This window comes from Anguilla anguilla, chromosome 5 (assembly GCF_013347855.1).
Source record: "Anguilla anguilla isolate fAngAng1 chromosome 5, fAngAng1.pri, whole genome shotgun sequence".
In the NCBI taxonomy this organism is placed as follows: Eukaryota; Metazoa; Chordata; class Actinopteri; order Anguilliformes; family Anguillidae; genus Anguilla; species Anguilla anguilla.
Window position 1 is genome coordinate 28695099 of NC_049205.1, and position 23314 is coordinate 28718412.

Below are 23314 nucleotides of genomic sequence, written 5' to 3' on the forward strand. Positions count from 1 at the left end.
GTCTCTATCTACTGAAAACAGATAAGATTTCATCATTGCTATGTAAGTATTACTGCTCAAAATATTTTGGTACATTATTTTTGAAATTGAGTGTCTTTAAATAGGTTAGTGGTAATTTATAATGAGGCTATTTCACACTGTAATGTAAGCGTTTGTTCTTGTCTAGTTATCTCCGCCAGGCGAGAGCCTGGAGGGGATTATGCGTTTGGTCGTGTGTGTGTGTGTGTTTGTGTATCTGTCCACAGCTAATCTTGCATACTACTGGGCCGATCAGCCTAATACGTGTTGTGCATGCTGGCAGCAGGCCAAGGACCTGAATTCTCGAAATCGTTCAACGACAAGTATTTTATTTGAATTAATTTCCATCATTGTCGTCCATTGAAATACATTTAGTTCTAACTCCTCACTCCTCCTAACTGGCCGGTAGGGGCCGCAAGTGATCAACAACTGATTCCGTTGGTAATGAAAGACCAGCAATGAAAAATGTCTATTTCAACGTTAAAATGCCAACAAAATAATCCACCAATTAACGGGGTAAATTATTGTTTGAATCTGTGGCAATTATTTTGTTGGCATTTTCACGTTGAAATTGATATTCTACATCGCTGGTCTTTTGGAATTGTTCCTGTCCAGATTTGAAACGAAAGTGCCAGACTATAACGTCAACGTTAGCTCTGTCTAACACATCGGGGCTGAGCTAACATGTCACCACCTTCAGAGTTACTTCACTGAATCTGCGTTTTTGGGATTTTCAGTGGCACATGGTAAAAACTTGTAATATTGCATTTGTCTGGTTGCATTGATTGTGTAGCCTCTATTGTTGCATCAGCAAAGCTAACACGCCTGGCAGAGATCTGCACTCTACTGAGTGCACTCTTCTAGTAATTTTTGTGATGTATGCAAGTAATGACGTGAGAGTTGGAACATTGCCAAAACGTGGTGGACCGTTGAAAATTGTTTTCATGTCATCCCATCCCCATACAATGGTAAATGGACTGCATTTATATAGCGCTTTTATCCAAAGCGCTTTACAATTGATGCCTCTCATTCGCCAGAGCAGTTAGGGGTTAGGGGTTAGGTGTCTTGCTCAAGGACACTTCGACATGCCCAGGGCGGGGTTTGAACCGGCAACCCTCCGACTGCCAGACAATCGGTCTTAGCATTGTGTGACAATATTTTTGCATTTTTAAATCGGATATCAATGTTTCATCTTACACCTTCCTAAGGCGCTCATTTATATGCTTTACAATGAAGAAAAAGCATTATATTCCTTTTTGGAGAGATTTTGGATATGTTTCTGGACCTCTAACTATTTTAAACCACTGTAGGCTAGGGGAGAATGAGGACGAAAGAAACACGGGACGAAAGAAACACATTGATTTCCGCGAAAACTTTGTAACCCACTTGCTCCAGAAAAAAAACACTCACGTCTGTCGCTTTTTTGGAGTTATAACAGGAAGTTATTTTTGACCACTGTAAGTAAAATATCTAAACCGGAAGTGTTTTTCGGTTGCACCAGTGTGTTTATGCCTTGAATTTTCCAAACATGCATAATTTAATTAAAGTAATAACTTCAAAGATTTTCATTAAAATAAATGTCTGTTAAGTCACTATCTATCGCCGAATTAGGCTTAATCACCATTGTGTTACCTATTATAATATTAATTTATATTATTATTATTATATGATTAAAGAATTGGGTGTCTGTGGCGACATTCCCGGGAAAAAATCACAAGCGGCGCACAGTTACTAACGCGTTTTCCATCACCCATCAGTGGCTGGTCCGCCAGAGAGGGTAGGCGGAGCTAACGCTACAGGCTCGCTCTTCAACTCACTTGTGTGTGAGCGGCGTACTGTTTTTTTCTGGTGTCTGCTAGCGTTACAATAACAGAGAAGGGGGGGTTATGGAACCCTAAAAAGTTTTTGTGTAACGTGGGAGGTCATATTATTTGTTAATGTCGATTTCATATTACATTTTATGACAATGTAACGTTACTAAATTACATAGCTATTTGCGCAGCTAACACTAGCTACCGGACCATGTCAAGAAAGGCAACATTAATTTAGACAACATTGCGCACAGTAGCCATCCCTCATATCAGGTAACGTTGCATTAGCTAGCTAGTTAATGTAATTAACATAATCTAATGTCAGCTAACAATTAGAAAAAACGCTAGCTAACGCTACTGACCGGTACCGACCTTGCAAACCGTATCTCGAATTCAACGCTACCTTGTTGCAACGTTGCAATGTAGCTAACTAAAGGACAGTTCAGATCAATGATTCGCAACGAGACTGGAGGCAACTTGCAAAATTCCAAGACGTCTGATTGTAAACGTTCTAACTGCACTTGGCGATTAGACAAGGTGGGTCTTTTGAAACCCCAGGCAAAGGCTTCAGATGCTCTGCAACTAACCAGTTCACACCGCTGCAATTTTCACTGCAGCATTCTAAACCCGTTTTGTCTCGTTGCGAATCTTTGATCTGAACTGGCCTTAACATTACCGTTATTTACATTGCCATCAAGTTCATCAATATATTATAATGATCAGAATAAAGCCGTCTTTACACAGAGCATTAACCCCCGGGTATACTGCCCTACAAAGCCTAACTGCAGTAACTACGCAAAGGGTAAAACTGAGAAAAATGGCTTTAAAGTGTTTTAACTGGCCAGCCGTCATGGTTTTTGGGCATAAAAATTACCTCATGAATACATGTACAATTAGTGCAATATCACTTATATACCTATAACCCATTTGACTGGCCAGTTAAATCACTATAAAGCCATGTTGTAGGGCAGTATAGGTGGAGCAGAGCCAGGTCTGATTTCTGTGTAAAGAAAGCCGGAGAAAACTAAATAAAAAAAATACGGCAGTATGGATTAGTGTTGTTATTATTTCATTACGCTTCCTCATATGTTCCTTCAGCCTTGATATCCTTTCTTGATGAACTCTCTTTTGTTTTTATTTTATTCTTCTTGTTCTGATTGCTAATTTAACACCCAGCTCAGCTTTATTCTCAAACAGTTTAGCTAGCAAAACCAGAAACACCAGGGGTAACATTTTGCAAGGCAGTTGTTTCAAAAATATCACACAACAATCATTCACAAGAAAGACAATGTTTATTGTGCACGAGATGTTCATACCGGGCAAAAGGTGGATAAAGAACGTCTGTGGAACTTGATCATCACTAATTCTACCCCAGGTCTGCCACAGCATTTTAACCCAGCTCGGCAGTGTAAAGACAGCTTAAGTTAGCCTAATGAATGAGTATGTACATAAGGTTACTTTTATAACAACCATTTTTTATTCAGTAAATAGTAGTGTTTTAGTTGGTGTGGCCCAGGTGCCAACTGACACTGGTTGGATCCGGTTGGAAGTGAGGTCAAAAAACACACCAGCAATTATTGCTTCTCGCCATTGGTACCACCAAAGAGAACGAAACTGAGATCTTCTAGATTGTAAATTTAACACAACTGTGGACTAAATGATGTTTAGCTGTCACATACTATTATGAACTCATTTTCAGTTGAAGAAAATGTCCCAATGCAGCAAATCAAAACATAAACAAAGCCAGCAAAGGGGCCAAAGTGTTTCAACACAGGGGGAGCCTAACAGCAATCATGTAGCCGGCAGGGTGGCCTAGTGGTGAGAGCGAATGTCTGAATGGTTCTTTACAAAATAGAAAAAATAAATTTAAAAAAACTGTTGTGTGTGAATAAGGTCTTGTTTCCTAAACTTGAGAAATAAACTGTGAATGTGATCCGAATGAGATCTTGTTTCCTAAACTTGAGAAATAAACTGTGGCCACTCCTTATAGTTTGGCTGCCTTGAACGTTAGTTAGTAGTAGCAGACAATACTAAAAACAAATGTGACATAAGGGACAGGGGAGACGGTAAAATGTTTAATACAGGAAAACAATATACAGGGCAAAAGGGAATATTAGCAAGGGGCATGTCAGATAGGCCAACAGTATATAAATATATTATGATAATGAAAATTACTTACCGACTGCATGAGCGTGATGAACTTCTTGCTGTCCAACAAGTTTATTCACTGGTTTCCAGTCTTCAAGGAGCCGAACGTACACTATCTTGCACCCTTTTGTAGAAATATCTGTGCTTCCATCAATCATTATGGTCAGGTAATTTGCGTCCTTCACTTTAGCAGCCAGCTGACTTTTCATGTTGTCCGCTGTTTGCCCTATCATTTCAGCACAACGCACATGATTGTCATATGTCGGATTGTCATTTATACCGTTCTTCTTTTGCGACACAGTACGCGATGTTCATTTAATTTTAATTTCTCTGAGTATATCCTCGTTCTTTCTGTTGAGTTGTTTGTTCACAGCAGCGGGGACTGTTCCTAAGCGGTTCGGCTGACTTGTGGCCAGGTGAGCATCTCTACATGCGATGTGTCACTTTGAGATGCTATGCTTTGAAACGTTATCCCGTTTAAATATGGTATTCCCTGTAATGTAGGGGGGTCTTCCCTGCCATCTTTTCACCTGCCTCCATACAATATGTACAAAACATTGCTTTTTTGGCCTGATCGTAAACAAGCTAAGGGAAGTGTTTTAACCACTGCGGGTTAAATCGATACGTTTTTGTATCTGAGGAGACTACCCCATTTGATGAGAAAGAGGTGACTGTTGAAGGCTCAGCGTTAGCAGCGTCAGATGCTGGTGTGGTGACAGATGACTCCTCCAAGTGACGTCTTTTTTCTCGGTTGTCATCATTCTGGCTGGTGGTTGATGAATGATTAACCACCGAAAAGTACCTTTTCATTTTCGTTGATGTCTGAATAGTTTCATATCTTCTTAATATCTTCTTGTGGTTGTTGTTCATGTTGTTGTTAGCTGGTGTAGCTCGTATTGTCCGGTAAGGAGGGATTGTTTACCAGGAAATTATGGAAAATGTAGTTTTTTTGTAGTTGCATTCTCACGGACAGTCGCGGATAGTAGACACTTCAAAATACAGTTCCTATGAAGCATTGCTCCAATAGAGGCCGGGTACTTGTTCAGGACAAGAAAAAGTAATGTTTATTTTGCTGATTGATGCCAGCGCAAGTCACTCGCAACTCACTCGCATGTGATACATTCTTCTCTTAGCACAAAATAATTTTTAATAGCATATGCAAGCAAAACTGTCACACTGTACAGTACTGTATACAGTATATTAGGAAAAACTCTTTACCTCACCCATCCTTAAAGACTGACTCTGGATCAGCACTAGGCCTACAGAGCTGCACTATTAGGGCAGCTCCATGGTGCTGATCCTGATTCGGTCTTTAAAGATGGGTGAGGAAGAGAGTGCTCCTCTAAATAATAAAATAATTGATAGATTAAAAAGTAATTAAAAAAGTTCATATTTCATATTTTATAGGTGCGTTGGTTTGCATACCAGCTGGCCCAGCAATACCACTGGGCACACCCAGAAGCATGGCATGTGAAAAAGATGGCTGGCAAGGACTGGTTCAGCTCCTTTATGTAGCGGAACCCCAGCCTCTCAGTCCGCCGGCCTCAAGCCACAAGTTTTTCCCAGGCTACCAGCTTCAACCCAACCAACGTGGCCCAATTTTTCACAAACCTTAACTCAATCATGGGACGGTATGGATTGGAAGGATTGTCGCAGCCAGAGGGAAAAAGCAGGTGGGGGCCATGACGTCAGCCGAGAGGGGGACATTGGTAATGCTGGCAGTGGCCGTGAACGCCCTCGGCAACAGTACCCCACCCCACTTCATCTTCCCCCGGAAGAAATATTTTGATCATTTCGTCCGGGATGGTCCCCCAGGCTGCATGGGCACTGCAAATGGCAGTGGGTGGATGCAGGAGGGGGATTTTGTGGCGTTCCTGCACCACTTTGCCAAACATTCTAATGCCTCCCAACAGGGCCCCCAACTCCTACTACTGGACAACCATTCATCCCACCTCTCTCTCCAAGGGATCGAATTCTGCAGGGCAAATGGGATTGTCCTGCTCTCATTCCCCCCTCAGTGCAGCCACAAACTTCAGCCCCTGGACCGAAGCATCTATGGCCCGCTTAAAAGGTCTATCAACAGCACCATGGACTGCTGGCTGAAGATGCACCCTGGGAAGGCCGTCACCATCTACGACATCCCCAGCATCGTTAAGACGGCTTTCCCAGCGGCTGCAACCCCAGCAAATATCATGTCCGGGTTTCGGTGCACCGGCATCTGGCCGCTGAACCTCAATGTCTTCACAGAGGTGGACTTCTCACCAGCTTATGTGACAGACTGTCCTGCCCCCACTGTCACCAGGGAGCCAGCATCATCAGGGGAGCCCGGGGTGTAACCAGCATCATCAGGGGAGCCCGGGGTGGAGCCAGCATCATCAGGGGAGCCTGGGGTGGGGCCAGCAGCATCAGGGGAGTCTGGGGTGGGGCCAGTGGCACCAGGAGAGCCAGGTGGAGCTGCTCCGGTCCAGTCAGGTGCCGGGGCGTCAGGTGACTGCTTCAGCCCTGTGTCACTCTGTCCTCTGCCACTCTGTCCCAAGGCCGGCCCAAGAATTGGGGGGACTCGGGGTAGGCGGAGAACAACTGCCATCCTCATGGACACCTCAGTTAAGCGTGCCCTAGAAGAGGAAAAACAAAAAAAAATCAGCACCGAAGGCCAAGTGCAACTTGGTAAAGGGCATGCACAAATCAGTGGAAGAAAGTGGGAAAAAAGGGGAAGAAGGATAGAAATCCAGCAGGCCTACCTGTAGCTCATGGATCAGGCAACAATGTGGAATGCATGGTGTGTGGGGAGGACTTTGACTCATCTCTGCCTGGGGAAACCTGGATTCAGTGCCTGTTCTGTGAGGAGTGGGCACACTTTGAGTGCACGTCACAGGAAGAGGTCTACATCTGCAAAGAATCACATTTTTATTTTTACTTTTAACCAGGCATAAGTTAAAGTTAACTAAATGTTCATTTTAATATTTGTTGTTATTTGTTGTCTTTGGGGGAAGAGGCTTCACTAGAGGTATTCAGAACAGACATTTGTCAGAATAATCATAGCCATGTAATTAGCCTACCTGCTGTTTGTCGAAATGTTCTCTCTCCACTCCCAAATTAGTTTTGGTCCTTTGCTTTTTACCCGTGAAGGCACCTGTCGTGTAGCTAATCCAGTGCAGTTTACAAAAAAAATTTTGACGTCAGTGTTGTAGTCTATTGACCATTTTCTTTTTTTTAAATTCCCCCATCATTGGGGAAGAAAGAGCCAGTTGCTCTGTAAAATAAAATGACCACTGGAACACACTTTTGTCTCTTTCCTTTTGTGCACCTGATTGGGTGATTTAAATTAAACACCAATTATCTCTCCTTTTGCACACCTGATTGGATGATTTTAAATTAGTCATGTTAACAGATATTAACAAATTCTACGACAGTTAAGCACCAATAAATGATCCGTTTCAGACCGATTAATGTTGCAAAAGGCAGAATTGTATTGCTTATGCGTCATTATGCGCTTGACGCATGGTTGATTTTCATGGATTTTAAACTTGCACCATTGTTCATTGACTCGACACTAACGTGACATTGTGGGTAACAGTACACTTGCTGAAAGGAATGAGCAATAAAAAACAACAACACAGAGATAAGACCACTAATGCACACTTTTTGTCAGTTGTTTCTTTAGACCTGATTCAGTGTTTCTACCATCCCCTGTATCAGGGACGAAAGAAACATAGCACTCATCCTGTTTGCGGCTGATATATGTCTAAGTCGTTTATGCTAGAAACAAAATTCCAGTTGCTATTAGTGAAGGACACATACAAGTTGTTTGTCATGAATAATGGCATCTCTATCTTCATTAACTTTCGAGTAAACGGGATAAAATTAAAAAGTGTTTCTTTCGTCCCGGTTCTCCCCTACTGATGGAAAGCTTGCAATTCCCACTTGAAAATGATGCAACAGTGAGTTAGAGTCAAAACAGTTGATTTGTAGTGAAATACGTGAATATTTTGTGATTTACAGCAATGCATAATTTAGATATTTTGGGTAGATTTGGAGACGCTGAGTGCACTGCTTAGTTTTTGCTTCATACAGTGTCCCCAAAAAGTATTTGGACACTGAAGCCATGCTTAGAAATTTATGAATTTTATTGAATTACATAACAAAATGTCAAACCAAATAACATTTATGTTAAAGATAGATGCCTTAAGCACACTTTTCAAGCAAAACATTTCACAAAAAGATGTTGGTTGGCTTTTAAACAATAAAACAATAGATATACTGCTGAAAATGAAGACAAAAAAGTATTTGGACACTCAATAATGCCTTCAATAAAGATCACAGTTTAAGTGTTTTAGTATTTAGTTTGCCACCCTTTACTTCACAAAACGTCTTGACAACGTCTGGGCATGGAATCAATTAGTTTCATGAACAGCTGTGGTGAAAGTTTCCTCCACGTTTCAGCCAGCAAAGCTTTCAATTCATCCACACGAGTGCATCGACGGCCTGACATTTTCTTCTCCATTGCATCCCATAGATGCTCTATAGGGTTTAGGTCAGGGCTCTGGGACGGCCATTCTAAGACTGAAATTTTCTTTTTGGCAAAGTATTCTTTCAACAGACGGCTGGTATGTTTTGGATCTTTATCCTGCTGAAAGAGCCACTTCTGTCGTTTGAATAATTCCTTTGCTGATTTCTGTAAGTTTGCATCCAAAATGCATCTGTATACTTCAGAGTTCATGATTCCATCAATGCACACAAGCTCACCAACACCACTGTAAGAAAAACAGCCCCAGACTTTCACATTTCCACCTCCATGCTTTACAGTACCTTTAGTGCAGTCCGGTTGGAATTCTTCTCCTGGCTTTCTCCACACAAATGCTCTGCCATCAGCTCCATGGAGGTTAAATTTGGACTCATCAGAAAATAAGACAGCTGCCGTCTTTGTGCGCATGTTCTTTTGCAAATTTTACCCTGGCTTTCCTGTTCTTTAGGCTAATGAATGGTTTTCGCCGCATTACTCGCCCTCTGTACCCATGCTCATTGATCCTGTTTCGAATAGTCTGTGAACTGAGTTGTATCTGGTAATTCTTGTTGATGTCTGAGGCAATCCTTGCTGCTGTTTCTCGCCTGTTTTTATTGGTGCTACCAACAATTATCCTGTCCAATTTGCTGGTGGTCTTTCTGGGTCTGCCTCTGCGCTTTCTGTTCTCATTCACAAGTCCTTCATCTTTGAATTTTTTTACAATATACCCAACTGTGGAAGATGGGAGATTAAGTTTTTTGCTGATCTGTCGAATAGAGTTGCCTTCTTTGCGCCAACAAATGATGCTAGACCTTTTCTCAGAACTTACTTCACTTTTCTTAGCCATTTTTGCAATTACTTTCAAACAACTGCTCCAAGATCATTTATAGTGGGTAAATGAGTCAATTATCCTTAATTTCACACAGGTGCTCAAACCACAGGTGTAGTTCATCATCAAATTAACCATGGACATGTTCCACTAAGTTTCACAATCAGTATAGGTTTGAGTGTCCAAATACTTTTTTGTCCTAATTTGGAACAGTATATCTATTGTTTTATAATTTAAAACCTAACAAACATCTTTTTGTGAAATGTTTTGCTTGAAAGGTGTGCTTAAGGTATCTGTCTTTAACATAAATGCCACTTGGTTTAAAATTTTGTTAATTAATTCAATGAAATCCATACATTTTTAAGCGTGGCTTAAGTGTCCAAATATTTTTTTGGGCCACTGTAGATCGACTTTAGTAGTTTTACATATCTACCCTTAGATTTTATGAACTTGTGGTCAAGTAGTTTTTGATCTAGCACATGTATAGTTTAACCTGCTGTATATATGCAATCTCTCAGTATTTCATTGCAAACTAAAAAAGAGCAAATTCATTTAAGATTTTTTTTCTTAGACAATTGCATTTCTGGCACTTTATTTCTTCAAAACTTATGAATATAAACTAATCTAAGTTAGTATTGTAAATGGTACAAATGTCTGGCTTCATTTAAGCAATTTTTCAGGTCTCGGCGGTGTTCACATCTGGAGTTATAAAGTTTTAAAGAGGGTACCCCCTAAATGGGCAAGGATTGGCCAGATTTGGCATGTGCGCTAAGGGGTTAAAAGGCATACATTCTAATGCATCTTGACCTAGTAGTATCTAGGCAGGAGAAAATAAATTGTGTCCCCTAGCTGTTATGCTGCCTTGTAGTGAGTACCTACATTTTTCCAGGAGCTGTTAGTGTATAATTTGAGTTAGAGCCAGAGAGGGAGGACTAGAACATGAATACTATATTTGGCAAGTGAGTTTTTTATTAATGGTGAAGCATGCAAAAATGAATCAAATGACTCTAACTTGATTCATTTTTATTTACTGACTTGAATGAACTGATTCATTTTAATGAATCAAACTTTCCAACACTAGTACAGTATATAGCAACCTCTAAGCAGGGATTGGTGGACTGCAGTGTTAATCATTCCATTGCTAAAGGTCTACATTCTTTGCAGCATAAACACTACAGGGCTTTACTTATTGACCATTGTAACGTGTCATATACTAGCATAGTAATAGAGTATTAAGATATTTAAAATAGTTGGACCAGAATCAGAAGCTCTAGTATACGACTCAGAGAGATGGAGGATACTGGATGACAACACTCAATGATGACACTGGAGACAGACGTGGAATCAACTGGTACCTTATATTGAAGGACAGTAAATAAAATAAACAATACAATACAAATGGCCATATAACGTATAAAACAAATATTGTACACTTGCTGCGTTTCACTTTGAATTCACAGTCTAAACTCTAAATGCATTCAAGTAGTTTTCCCTTTTTTGGGTATCTTAACTTTCCTGAGTATATTTTCCTTTTCTTGATATTTGTTTCTTTTGGTATTTGGTTTTCTCTGGGTATTTTTTTTCTCATCTGGGTGCACCCATTCTAATCTACAGTAGTAGATACAAATTCAAATAATCAAATTCAAGTATCTCCATCAATGTTGACCCTGTTCAATTCAATATTAACTCCAACAAGTACATAGATAACCACTGGAAACAATTCAAACCAATGTCCAATAATTCACCAGGACTTGCAACAACTGGTGCTTGTTGCAGAATAATCCATGTTCATTCAGCTGGGGAGATACTCAGTCCTTTCACAGTCTTGTTACAGTGCGAAAGTAAGGGTAAGTCAGTAAAGGGAGTAATTCAGTCAAGGTAGTGCTGGGGCTGTGAGAGTGAAAGGGGATTGAGTATGGATGTGAGTGGTACAAGTCCAGGTCACTTGTCCTACCGCTGTGGCTGAATGGCAGGAATAAAGCTGGAGATAAGCTTGAAGGCTCTTCCGTTTTCAGAATACAACAGCTTCCAGGTAACTTCTCTGGGTAGGCTCGCCATCAATTTAACAACTTCACCTTTATAGGTAAATAAGGCCAGAAATTACTCTCTAATAATAATGAACTCTGTAACTATTAACAAAAATATAATAGGCTAGTCCAGCAAGAATGAATTAAACTGGAAAATAATAATATTGAGTATGCAATATTCAATTATAAAAAATAGTGAAAATAAATCACACTTTATTGCAATAGCATTCAAAATTGAAAATAACATTATTTTTCCTTCTTTGGTTTTACATTTGTTTCGCTAATGAAAGCACAGTTATCATTACAATTACAAAGTGCAATTGCATTGTGCAAGCCTGCAGCATTCCGACTGCTTCTGTATTTTACTACGACGTTGTTCGCTAGAAAGTTACAGGACTAGGCTCAGTACAACATGTGGATTAGCCTAGTAGCTCTACTAGCTAACCATCTAAAATGGAGCATATGAACCTATTCTAAGAAATTTTCTTACACAATTATCACCCTAACTTATAACAGCATTTAACCCCTTAGCGCACAAGCCAAATCTTACCAATCCCTGCCCATTTAGGGGGTACCCTGTTTAAAGCTTTCTAACTCCAGATGTGAACACCACAGAGACTTGAAAAATGGCTTAAATGAAGCAAGACATTTGTACAATTTACAATACTTAAGCAGATTTGTTTATATTCATAATTTTGGAAGAAATAAAGTGCCACAAATGCAATAGTCTAGACAAAAAATCAAAAATGAATTTGCACTTTTATAGTTTGCAATGAAAAACTGAGAGATTGCATATATACAGCACGTTGAACTATACATGTGCTGGATCAAAAACATCTTGACCGCAAGTTCATAAAATCTAAGGGTGGATATGTAGAACTACTATAGATTTATGAAGCAAAAACTAATCAGTGTACCCAGCGTCTCCAAATCTATCCAAAATGTCTAAATTATGCATTGCGGTAAATCACAACATATTCACGTATTTCACTACAAATCAACTGTTATGAAGGTTTAAGATGAATTATTGCTACCAGATTAAAAAATAATGCAAAAATATTGTTACACAATGCGGTACAGTACCTAAATGTGTAATAATTAACTCTTGTATGTATTTCTATACTCTGTACTCTCGTATGTTTTCTTGTATGGGGATGGGACAACATGAAAACAATTTTCAACCGTCCACCACGTTTTGGCAATGTTCCAACTCTCACATCATCACTGTTGCATGCTTCACAAAAACTATTACACTATTAACCAACGCTTACATTCCAGTGTGAAATATCCCATTATATAATACCACTAACCTATTTAAAGACACTCAATTTAAAAAATAATGTATATAACCAAAATATTTTGAGCAGTAATACTTACATAGCAATGATGAAATCTTATCTATGTTCAGTAGATTGAGACAGAGACAGTAAATCAATGATACTCGTTTACTTCGTTATTCAGTGAGCATCGTTTTCACTAATGTATTGGCATATCTTAGGGCTATTGTCGGGTTTATCTTGTTGCTATGACGGAATACGATTTTTAGTGGCGAAAGAATATTTTTATGAATGGCAAGATATACAATATTGTCCATTATGTCATGGGTGGGGGGTGTAGTTGTAGATGAGACTGCAGGGAGGGGGTGCGTGCTAAATGAACTACCAGAGCGGCAATGGTGGCGCTGTGAAACTCCGTATTCGGCATAGTTGTGGTGTATCGTCTATTAATGAAACTAAAACAACGCGTTCCCAAATGTCTGAGTTCAGTAATCTCGGCACGCCAGCGTGCCAACCACTAGGGGCTTTGTGCTAAGAGGTTAATCGCTTTTCCAGAATAAGTATGAGTATTGGAAATTTCTCGTCAAGCGAAGCTAAAAGTTAAAAGCAATTCCGTTCACCAACACTAACACAAAATCGACCTCTAATGGCGGCGCCACGTTGTTGCTTGTTGCACTCACCAATTCAGCATTTCTACACTTAGTTGCACGACAATTTCAATGAATAACCGTTTTTCCCTGTCAAATCTATAAACTAGTAGTGAGGTTAAAACCATTAGTTTACATTTTATATGGGTTAGGAAGAGTTATCTAGGTCTAACCACTATAAATAATTTATTCTTTTTTTTTTACTGATCATCAATCGATCTTCACTCTATGGAAGCAACCTCGCTTCTCAGGAGTGCAAGCAACTACCTCACTACACTTAAGCAGCAGCTCCTCTGATTGGCTGCGAGAGATAACGCGAGAGAAGCGTCATTGCTCGTTTAAATTATTTTAATTTAACCCTTTCATAACCTGGGTTACATCATCTCTTGGACCTATCGTAGCCTTTTCTACTCACATAAACAACTGAATCTTGCTAGCAACCACTGTGCCCTGCCTATGGCAAGTCCTTTTAATAGCATGACTGGATTCACATTACAGATATCTGTAATGAATTTATGGCTAGTTAAAATGCTAATGTACGATATCTCTGATTACATTTTGACTAGTAAGATTGAAGTTACTTTCGCCATTGAGTTGTATGAAACCTCCAATTAAAGATATCTACATTTCAGTTTTGACCATCCAAAATGTGAATTCCAGATATCTCCATCTAAATTATGACTCACTCAAATTTGAGATATCCACACATAATGACTAGTCAGAACTAATTTCAATGAAAGATATCTAAAATATATTTTTTGTTATTTTGTTATATTGTAGATATCTTGAACTGGAGTTATGACTATTCAATACTAAACTGGAGACATCTTGATTTGAGTTATTACTACTCAGAAGACCTCTCAAGATATCTACAAAGTTAAGTGTCGGGAAAAAGTCATTTTCAACATGCAAAAATGGCTAGATACTCACACACAAGGTAGCTAACGCTAAACGCGGTGAAAATTGCAAAAGCGGAAGTGTCCTGGAAAAATTTTACAGATGCAAAAGCAATAGTTAATAATAAATGTTCTATTTTTAGTTAGCCAGCAAGCCAGTAATGAGTTAAAGGTGAAGGCACTACCTAGTGAGCTATGAGGGAAGTAGACATTAGAGTTGCAAAGTTGTACTGTTTTAAACGTGCACACTTGTATATATGTTCATTTTGTGTTTGTATCTGATGTTTTTATTGGTTAATGTACATAAAATGATCAATGGGGAGACATATTCCTTGTGGGCTAGGAGCATGTGTGGCAGGAAGGAGAAGAAGGAGAAAACACAAAATCCCCTTAATTTGGGGCTTTATTGTCTGGACGTGTGAAGTTGCTTATGAATTCCGTCTGTTGAAATGGGGTCAGAATGTACAGACATGAATGTTTTTAAGGGCTGTGAGTCTATGGTTGTTGCGGTTATTTCTGTGGGGAACCCTGAAAAGTGCCAAACTCTTGGTGCTGTATAGGCGTAACTTGGCTGGATGGCATACCTGCCATCCCAATATCTTGAAAGGAGACCGATTTCCTTTTGGAGATATCTTCAATTAACATTCCGACTAGTCAGAATGTATTTATAGATATTTTCAGTTAACATTTTGACTTGTCAAAATGAAGTTGTAGATATCAAAAACCTGGTCCTTGTTGTAAGAAGATCCTCATCCTGCTAATGCAGTGGCCGCCATGTCAGACCAACCTGAATCAGAGTCAAGCATCTTTTGCAGGGTTTTCAATCTAGCCATGACCATCAAATCTACTTCAAACAGTAAGCAAAATGACCAATATCCACTGCGAAGCCTTGCATCAGTCAGGCACAGCATATTTGATGTGGAATAACTCCAACTTCGATATCTGAAAATATCATTTTGACTAGGTAAAACAGAATTACAGATACCTTTAATTATCATTCGGTATGTGTGACGAGTCGACCGACGATGTCTGTGATGTCATAATAGATATCTTAAAAGGTATTTTGACTAGTCAACTTGTATTTGCAGATATCTTGAATTATTGTTTTTATTTGTCAGATTATAAATCTTGAATTATCATTTTGACTGGTCGCATTGTAATTATTATTATTAGTCAAAATACATTTGTAGATATCTAAAATGTAATTATGGATAGTCAAGTGAAGCTTTTAAATGTTAAAAGGGCTTGGCATACCTGCCTGACTAAAAACTACATTGTGTCTGTTGGCGCAAAAGGAAAGGTGACGTTTGAAGACTTAGGAGTAATGGTTGATAAAGGCTTTTAGTTCTAGGTGCTGTACTGTAGCAGTAAAAAAAAGTCAACAGGATGCTGGGATATATGGCCAAAAGAATTGAGTATAAATCCAAGGAAGTTATACAGTTAGTCTTATACAATACATTTGTTAGACTGCGCTTTGAGTATTGTGGCAGTTCTGGGGACAGTACTACAAGAAAGATATACAGACTCTGGAAAAGGTTCAAAGAAAGGCAACTAAATTGATTCCTGGTTATGAAAGATAAAAGCTATGAGGAAATACTTAAGATGTTTAATCTATTCAAGTTTAGTAAAAGGAGATTTAGGGGTTTCAGGCATAAAGGAGATTAACAGTGAACTACAAGAGACTGGGATGGCAGCTATGCCATCCCGCCAAGTTACACCTTGGCAGGGGCATGCCCCATACCTATACAGCAGAGAGAGTTTGGCACTTTTCAGGGGTTCCCCATAGAAATAACCAACAACAGCCACAGACCCTCAGCCCTTAAAAACATTAAATTCTGTACATTCTCACCCCATTTCAACAGACAGAATTCATAAACATCTTCACATGTCCACAAAATAAAGCCCCAAACTAAGGGGATTTAGCATTTTCTCCTTCTTCTTCTCATTCTTATTTTTCCTGCCGCCTATTCCACTAACAACATGTCTCCCCAGAGGACATTTTACCGACACCAGCCAAATCTTCACCTACAGGACCCAATCAAAAACTTGCATACACATGCAAAATACCCGTACCTTTTTACTCTGAAACATTTCCAGTTTAAATAGCTAGTCTGCCTGTGGCCTAGTGGGCAAGGTTACAGTCTTGGGAACATGCGTTCCTAGGTTCAAGCCCAGCTAGGAACACGTTTCTTTAACCTGTTTTTACCCTCACTAATAATTGTCTACTACTTCTCAATTATTGCTTTTGCACCATATCTACCCGCCGTTCACCGAACGTATACACTGCATTATGACGTACCGTCTGCACGTTCAGTTATTAACCGGCTACAATATTGCAAAGCCATATGGATTCAACGGGAGCTCTTCTGTGCTTACTGGCCTGTGTTCTTCTTTAAAACCACGGACAGGTTTGCTAATGATATTTCACGCATTGCATAGCTATGTCATGGTTCTGCACTAACAAAGTCACAGACTGGTAAACCTCCGGTTGAAGGATTGAATCCTGCCTTGCCCTCAGGCAGATAATTTCCTCTTTTACACTAACGTTTTCTTACGCTTATATTTGCTTTACCAAAACTCACTCACGGCCACCCATATGCATTTCATGACGGCAAATGTATTCCTTTTATTCAAAAGTTACACCAGTTCTCCACTGTGCCATTTCTACTAACTATATTTCTTCACTTGGCTACCGTACAAAACCTTCTTATCAGCAAACGCCACATTTCTACATTCATGTTACCTCGCCCTTTTCTCTATCTAGCCACATACAAACAATTACTACGTATGTACGTTCTGCAACTCCCCATTAAAACATTACATTTCAAATCATGACTCCCTCATAATTATAACTACTAGTACTGAATATGAGAAAAGCACATCAGTGCAATAGATTTCACAGGTTACTTAACCCTCCACTTTTACAACTAATGCTTTATACCGACTGTTATATATACCGTTCGATAAGAAAACTAAGCTCGCTCATGGTCACTTCATTTACTTCGCACTATAGTCTGTGATCGTGTCAACCTTCACCTACATGCCCATTCTGCTAAAAACATATTGTTTCAACTATGCAATTTCATCATTTCTCCTAATTTCTCTCACACTGTTGTTATTTTCTCATATGCAAAGCCTGCTGGGACATATGTGTCTGCTCCATTTACATTACATTACAGGCATTTGGCAGACGCTCTTATCCAGAGCGACGTACAACAAAGTGTATAACCATAACCAGGAACAAGTATGACGAAACCCCTAGAGAGAAGTACCGGTCCAAGTACAGGGAACAACCGCATAGTTCAACCTGGACCCTGGTGGTTAAACTGATTAACACTAACAACGAGAACGGCAACAACGCAATCTATGGAAAAATAAATAAAAATACAAGTAGTCGTTAAGACTGGCGCATCAACTAAGTCACCTATTAAACAGCTGCCTAGTTACAACCCTAAGTTTAGTCATTTACAGGGGGGGAAGGGAGGGATGGGGAGAGGTGCAGCCTGAAGAGGTGGGTCTTCAGTCGTCGTTTGAAATGGGTCACAGTCTCAGCTGTTCTGACCTCCACAGGGAGGTCATTCCACCATCGTGGGGCCAGAACAGACAGGAGACGTGTTCTGGAAGTGCAGGTGCGAAGAGGGGGAGGTGCTAGGCGTCCTGAGGTAATTCTATTATCCTATTCTCCACTATCAAGTTTTCCGGTTCTAGCTTAGCAAAACAGCGAAGAGGATTCCTACCTGCAGATAAGCCTATCAAAATGCCTTATAAACCTTACAAACACTAAAAGTGCATCTCCACGAAATAACAGACAACGGAGCAGGACAGAAGGGTACACAAGTTGCGACCTAGGGAGCTCTAATTCTATGAGCTTGCTGATTCTTTTGTCAATCAAGGCTCGTTGGATGGCCGTCAAATCCGTGAGTACATACACTGGCCATATTTCACCTGCGTTTCTGATGCGTTTACACTTACGCCACTGCACCCTTCGTCACAGCCACTGTTTTACATATATAGCAAACCGAAACTGCTAAACGGTACACGCTCATCAGACTACAAATTCACACAAGGATAGCCATAATCCACAGCCGTTTCTTACAGGGTCACTTCGCATTCTCACTCTCATAATAAAACGCTTTGCAAAAAGAAATGATATTTTACAGGACAGTTGGCAACCCTAAGTCAAGCTATAACGAGACTTCCTATTCTCTACATTCATCCATGAACATTAAACTGAATATGCTTGAGGTGGCAGTGGCTGGGATTATGTGATGAAACTGTGTTAATTTCACTAAATACAAGTATGATTTTGTTATAGGCTTGCTAGCAATTTATGACAAAATCATCATTGTGTATGTTTTACTGATGTGCATTAATTTAGAACCATGATTAATTAAGCTTTTGCCGGCACTACTTCATATCTGGGTGGTCTGCTTCCCTGTTACCTCATTGCTTAATCAGTTTTTAATCAAGTATTACATTTGCTCCAGTGACATTGTTCTTTTTTTGGCCCGGAAACCTCTACTGAATTTGGAAAGATGGCTTTTAGCCACTCTGCTCCATACAGCTGGAACTCTTTACAAAAAGGCCCTAAACAGGACTTCATAATTCCTGTTATTGATTTTAAACATGCAATTCATGGCAAAGTATCCGAAGCATGATCCTGCTCTTAAGTTCTTTTTATAATTCCTCATTCACATAATTGTTCTGATAATTATTTCTATCAATAGGTCTCATGTTTTATGTCAGTGCCTGCACACAATAACTTCCTTTTCACCCCCACCAGGCAGCGTAACATTCTTTCCCATTTTATTTTCACTACCACCAGGTAAGGTCAAATTGACTTATCCTCAGGTGCTATTAACTACACTCTTGCGCAGTTTCACACAGAATCACAAATTGGTGCTAGTTTTGTTAATCTTAATGGAGTCTTAACAATGTCTTGGTGATTTGCAATGCAAAAAGCTATGTAACTTGTTTGTCCTTGCCAATTATGTTTTTTCATACCAATGATAATGCAAACAGTCATATTTATAAACTGCAAAGGTATTTAAGATATTGCCATAGTTTAAAAAACGCAGTGAAAATTAGATATAACTGTACTTTTTAAAACTGGTACAGTGTACTTACATCAAATCACACCTTCACTTCCATTTCATATATTTCATGACAGCCCCAATGGTTTTTACTTCTAAAAGCAGATTTTCAGTTTGCAGTTTGTTTTCAGCAATTTCTTATTCTTTCTATTATCACTGCTGCATGTCTGCTTCATCCACTAACACTAACTTTCACATAAAATACATTCTCTTTTATACTGGCTTCTGTCTTCTGAGGTTTGTCCCTCCTTCCCCTTGCCTGTGATGAATATTTAACAGGGTCCCTCCTATCAATTGCAAATAGACTTCCATTAAGTGACTCTGCCGCAGGGAAGATCTTAACACATCTCCCCAGAAGACCTTCAGCTCTGGACAAATGAAATGTGGGGGCTGTAAATTCAGATCTGCTCTTTAATATGCAAACTGCAGTATGCTGGCTGTGAATGGGAGAAAACCCGACTCCTCATTGTAGAGGCATTACAAGAAGTGGAACTCTCACTTGGAAGTGTTTGATTGCACCTAAAGTGCAAGTACCTGTCTGTTTAATGGCAGGGGATATTTCACCTGCTCTGTCAGTTGGTTCCTGTTCCAGCAGCTTATCTGCTCCAACCATATAGGCAGGCCATGGAAAGGCCATTGCTAGGCAGGAGAATAGAAAAATATATATATTTTCAAAAATCAACGTGGATATCATGATTCAAACATCAATTTAACCTTAAATAAACATAGCGTGGTGTGTATATATATATATAATTTTAATGTGATATTGGCTGTTTTTGTGACTTTTAAGTTGCATGTTTGCAACATTCCATCAATGATAATAGTAGGACCCCTGACAACCCTGAAACAGTTCTGCAACAGTGACATTACAATGGCTCTTACTGGTTGATTTTATGCGCTCATTTATGGCAGTCGGTTCAAGTTCAAACTCTCAGAATTCGGATTGATAGCCAATAGTTTTGCTGGACACTTCATAAACCTTCCTTATAACTTAAAAGTCCCAGTGAATGGTTTAAATGTATATTGAAAATAGATACTTCAGGCACCAATCATGTTAACAATAAGCATGCAGCAAAGTTTAGGTAGCAAATTACATTAAATTACAGGCATTTATCAGACGCTCTTTTCCAGAGCAACTTATCCAACTTTTTAACATAGCATTTACATTGCATCCATTTATACAGCTGGATGTATACTGAAGCAATGCAGGTTAAGTACCCTGCTCAAGGGTATAACGGGAATCAAAAGACCAACACCTTACCCATTATACTACACACTGCTACCTGCAAATAACCATGCTGATTCCTTCTGACATAATTTACAACTGTATGCTTACATTACTTAGCCTCACTGACAGCAGCCAAGTGGAATTGATGATGATTCAGAACATATCCAACTTTTAACTCCTTCATGCAAGCCCCCTAGTGGCCAGGACATTTACTCCTGCCGTGACTTCTCCTACCTTGTTGTGTAATGCAGAAGCGCAACAGGCAACACGGCACGGGTAGGATACGAATGCTTGCCGTCCTGTACCGTACGTGCTGGTCAGTGGAGAAGCGCCATTTGTCTCTTTTGTCCCGGGTCGAATGTGCCCCCAGAGGCGTCACTAGGGGGGTGCGGGGGGTGCGGACCGTACCGGGTGACACCATCAGAGGCAGGTGACACCAAAATGACTGGCAATAAATTTTTTGTGAAGCGTTTTGTGTAGTGACGGGTTGAAACAGCTAATTTATTCGATGTAGTTTACTGCCGGTTGATTTAATTATTAATGCGGTATTAATGTGACAAGAAGCGCTTTGTCGTTTGAAAGCATAAAACGCAATTCCTTGCGCCCACACCCGCCAGCTTGTTTTTCCAGGTTAGTGCAGTTCCCAAAGAATTCATTGTAAACAGACTGCACTCAGACTTTAGGCTCAAAGAGTCAGTTCTGCAATGAGCTTGTCTGGTCACCACTGTGGTACCTCTTTAAAAAAAGGACAGATGTGGTCTTTAATGACACTCTGCAGGTTAAAACATTGGCACGTTCATGCTCTGGGGTTTTGTAGTCTGGCTGGGATTTTCCAAGGTATGATCTTGTAAATGTGTAATATTGCCCATTAATGGGCTGTTTTTGTTGTCTTTACCTACTTGTTTTATGTTAAAGAATGTTAAATATTGCACTTAAAAGAAACTTATATCCATTATATGGCTTTTTTAAACTCTGAAACATGAAATGTGGAGTTATCTGCTTTTGACAAAAAACAAACTTTAAATTTGAAATAAAACAATTAAATAAAATTTAATACAAAGTTTAATTTTGCAAGTTACCTGTATTTTGTTGAGTTATTTTGACTTGATCAAAACAACCCAACTGCATTTTGATTTATATTACCTGGAATGCACAATAAAAAAACATGATTTATGAAAATTACTAAAAATGGAGATATCTGTTTTTGCAAATGAACTGTTCATTTTGTATTCCATCATAGCAACAAGATGAAGCCAACAATAACTTGATGGCATGCCAGTACAGCGGAGGAAAACCTCACTGAATAGCTAAAAAAATAACTTTTTATTCTACTATCATTCTGCTACTAAATATTGAATAAACATACTATCTTACCATTGATCTTACACACAAAGCTGTCCCATTCAAAATTCAGTGGTCATTTATTGTCTTGAACAATCTGTGTGATAGAAACATACAAATAGAAAGAGTGGAAGCTATTTACAATAGCCATGAACAAACCCCCTCTTACATTTTACACCATTGTAAGTCATAGTTTGTTCTGATTTGATTGATAACTCTTATCCGTGTAGTGGATAGGACAAGCTTTCCTGTAATATACAAACATTCATTGTGGCGTAATTTTTTTTTTACATTGGAAGATTTTACTTATTTTGCCAACACATCAGTATGGCTAACTGCTCTGCGGAGATGGAACATTATCAACACATTCTGAACTGCCTTGCTATGTGAAATTTTGATAAGACTTACAACTACAACAACTAGCTAACGTTACCACATAATAGAACTTGCCGTTAACAAGCAGATTTTAGCAGATTTTAACTCCAATTCCCACTGCAGTAGATGATACCTGGCTGACGATAACTAATTCAGGTAAAGAAAGGCTGATATTTTATATAGTTGAAAAAGGGGAGGGACACTTCCTCTCCTCCTGGCCCATGCATATATATATATATATATATATATATATATCCTTTATTTAACCAGGTAAATGTCTCATTGAGATTAAAATATCTTTTTCAAGAGTGACCTGGCCAAGAAAGCAGCATACAAATTGTTACAACAATAACACAAGAATACAAACAGACAAATACAACTGTCATACAATACAAATAAGTGAACACAACATCCAGTTAAAATGCAATACAAGGTCAAGGACATAAACATAAAAACGATACCAGTTAAAATTTAGGAGCAATCACAATGACCCAGAGTACTATTTTCACGATCCTTTAAAATTGACTTAAATTTCCCCATAGTAACTAGTTCTGACAATTTCAGGTCCTTCTGTACCTTATTCCAGGAAAAGGGGGCAGCGTATTTAAAAGCTGTTTCGCCCAATTCTGTCCTATGCAATTCTGTCCTGTGCTACATTACAGAGAAATAGAAAACCGTAATAATGAGCCTTTAAAATATAAATTTTACAAGCGCATGCACGAAGCGAGCTGCCTGTTAACGACAATGCTAACGGCAATTCTGAATGTGTCGGAACAACCAGCAAGGAGACTGAACATTCTGTTAATTTATTTCAACACAGTATAACATCACACAACTTATGAACTTCTAACACCAACACAATAACTTGTAAAAACTAATGATGAATACAAAACAGCCCTTTGTTAAAAAACTAAATTGAAAAAATATTTTTGTTTCTTTTAAAAATGTAAATAAATATAAATTAGGCTATATAAACAAACGAATAAATAAATATACAGCAAACTGAAACACTTAAAAGAGAAATATCAGTGCAAAAATAAACAGGGCTACGGAGAAGTAGCCTCAACATGGAATGAAAACTTTTAATTTTTTCTGAGGTCAGAATGCAAAAAAAAAATGT

General features: G+C 39.1%; 1 protein-coding gene across 1 annotated transcript; it reads right to left on the minus strand.

The window, feature by feature from the left end:
• Positions 1-6186: 6186 nt before the first annotated feature.
• LOC118227083 (ejaculatory bulb-specific protein 1-like) lies at positions 6187-6864 on the minus strand. The gene is made up of 2 exons (XM_035417207.1): positions 6719-6864; positions 6187-6592 (listed from the first exon to the last, which is right to left on the minus strand). Exons 1-2 carry the CDS (start codon positions 6727-6729, stop codon positions 6244-6246), a joined length of 360 nt encoding a protein of 119 aa, XP_035273098.1. The 5' UTR covers positions 6730-6864; the 3' UTR covers positions 6187-6243.
• Positions 6865-23314: the final 16450 nt, after the last annotated feature.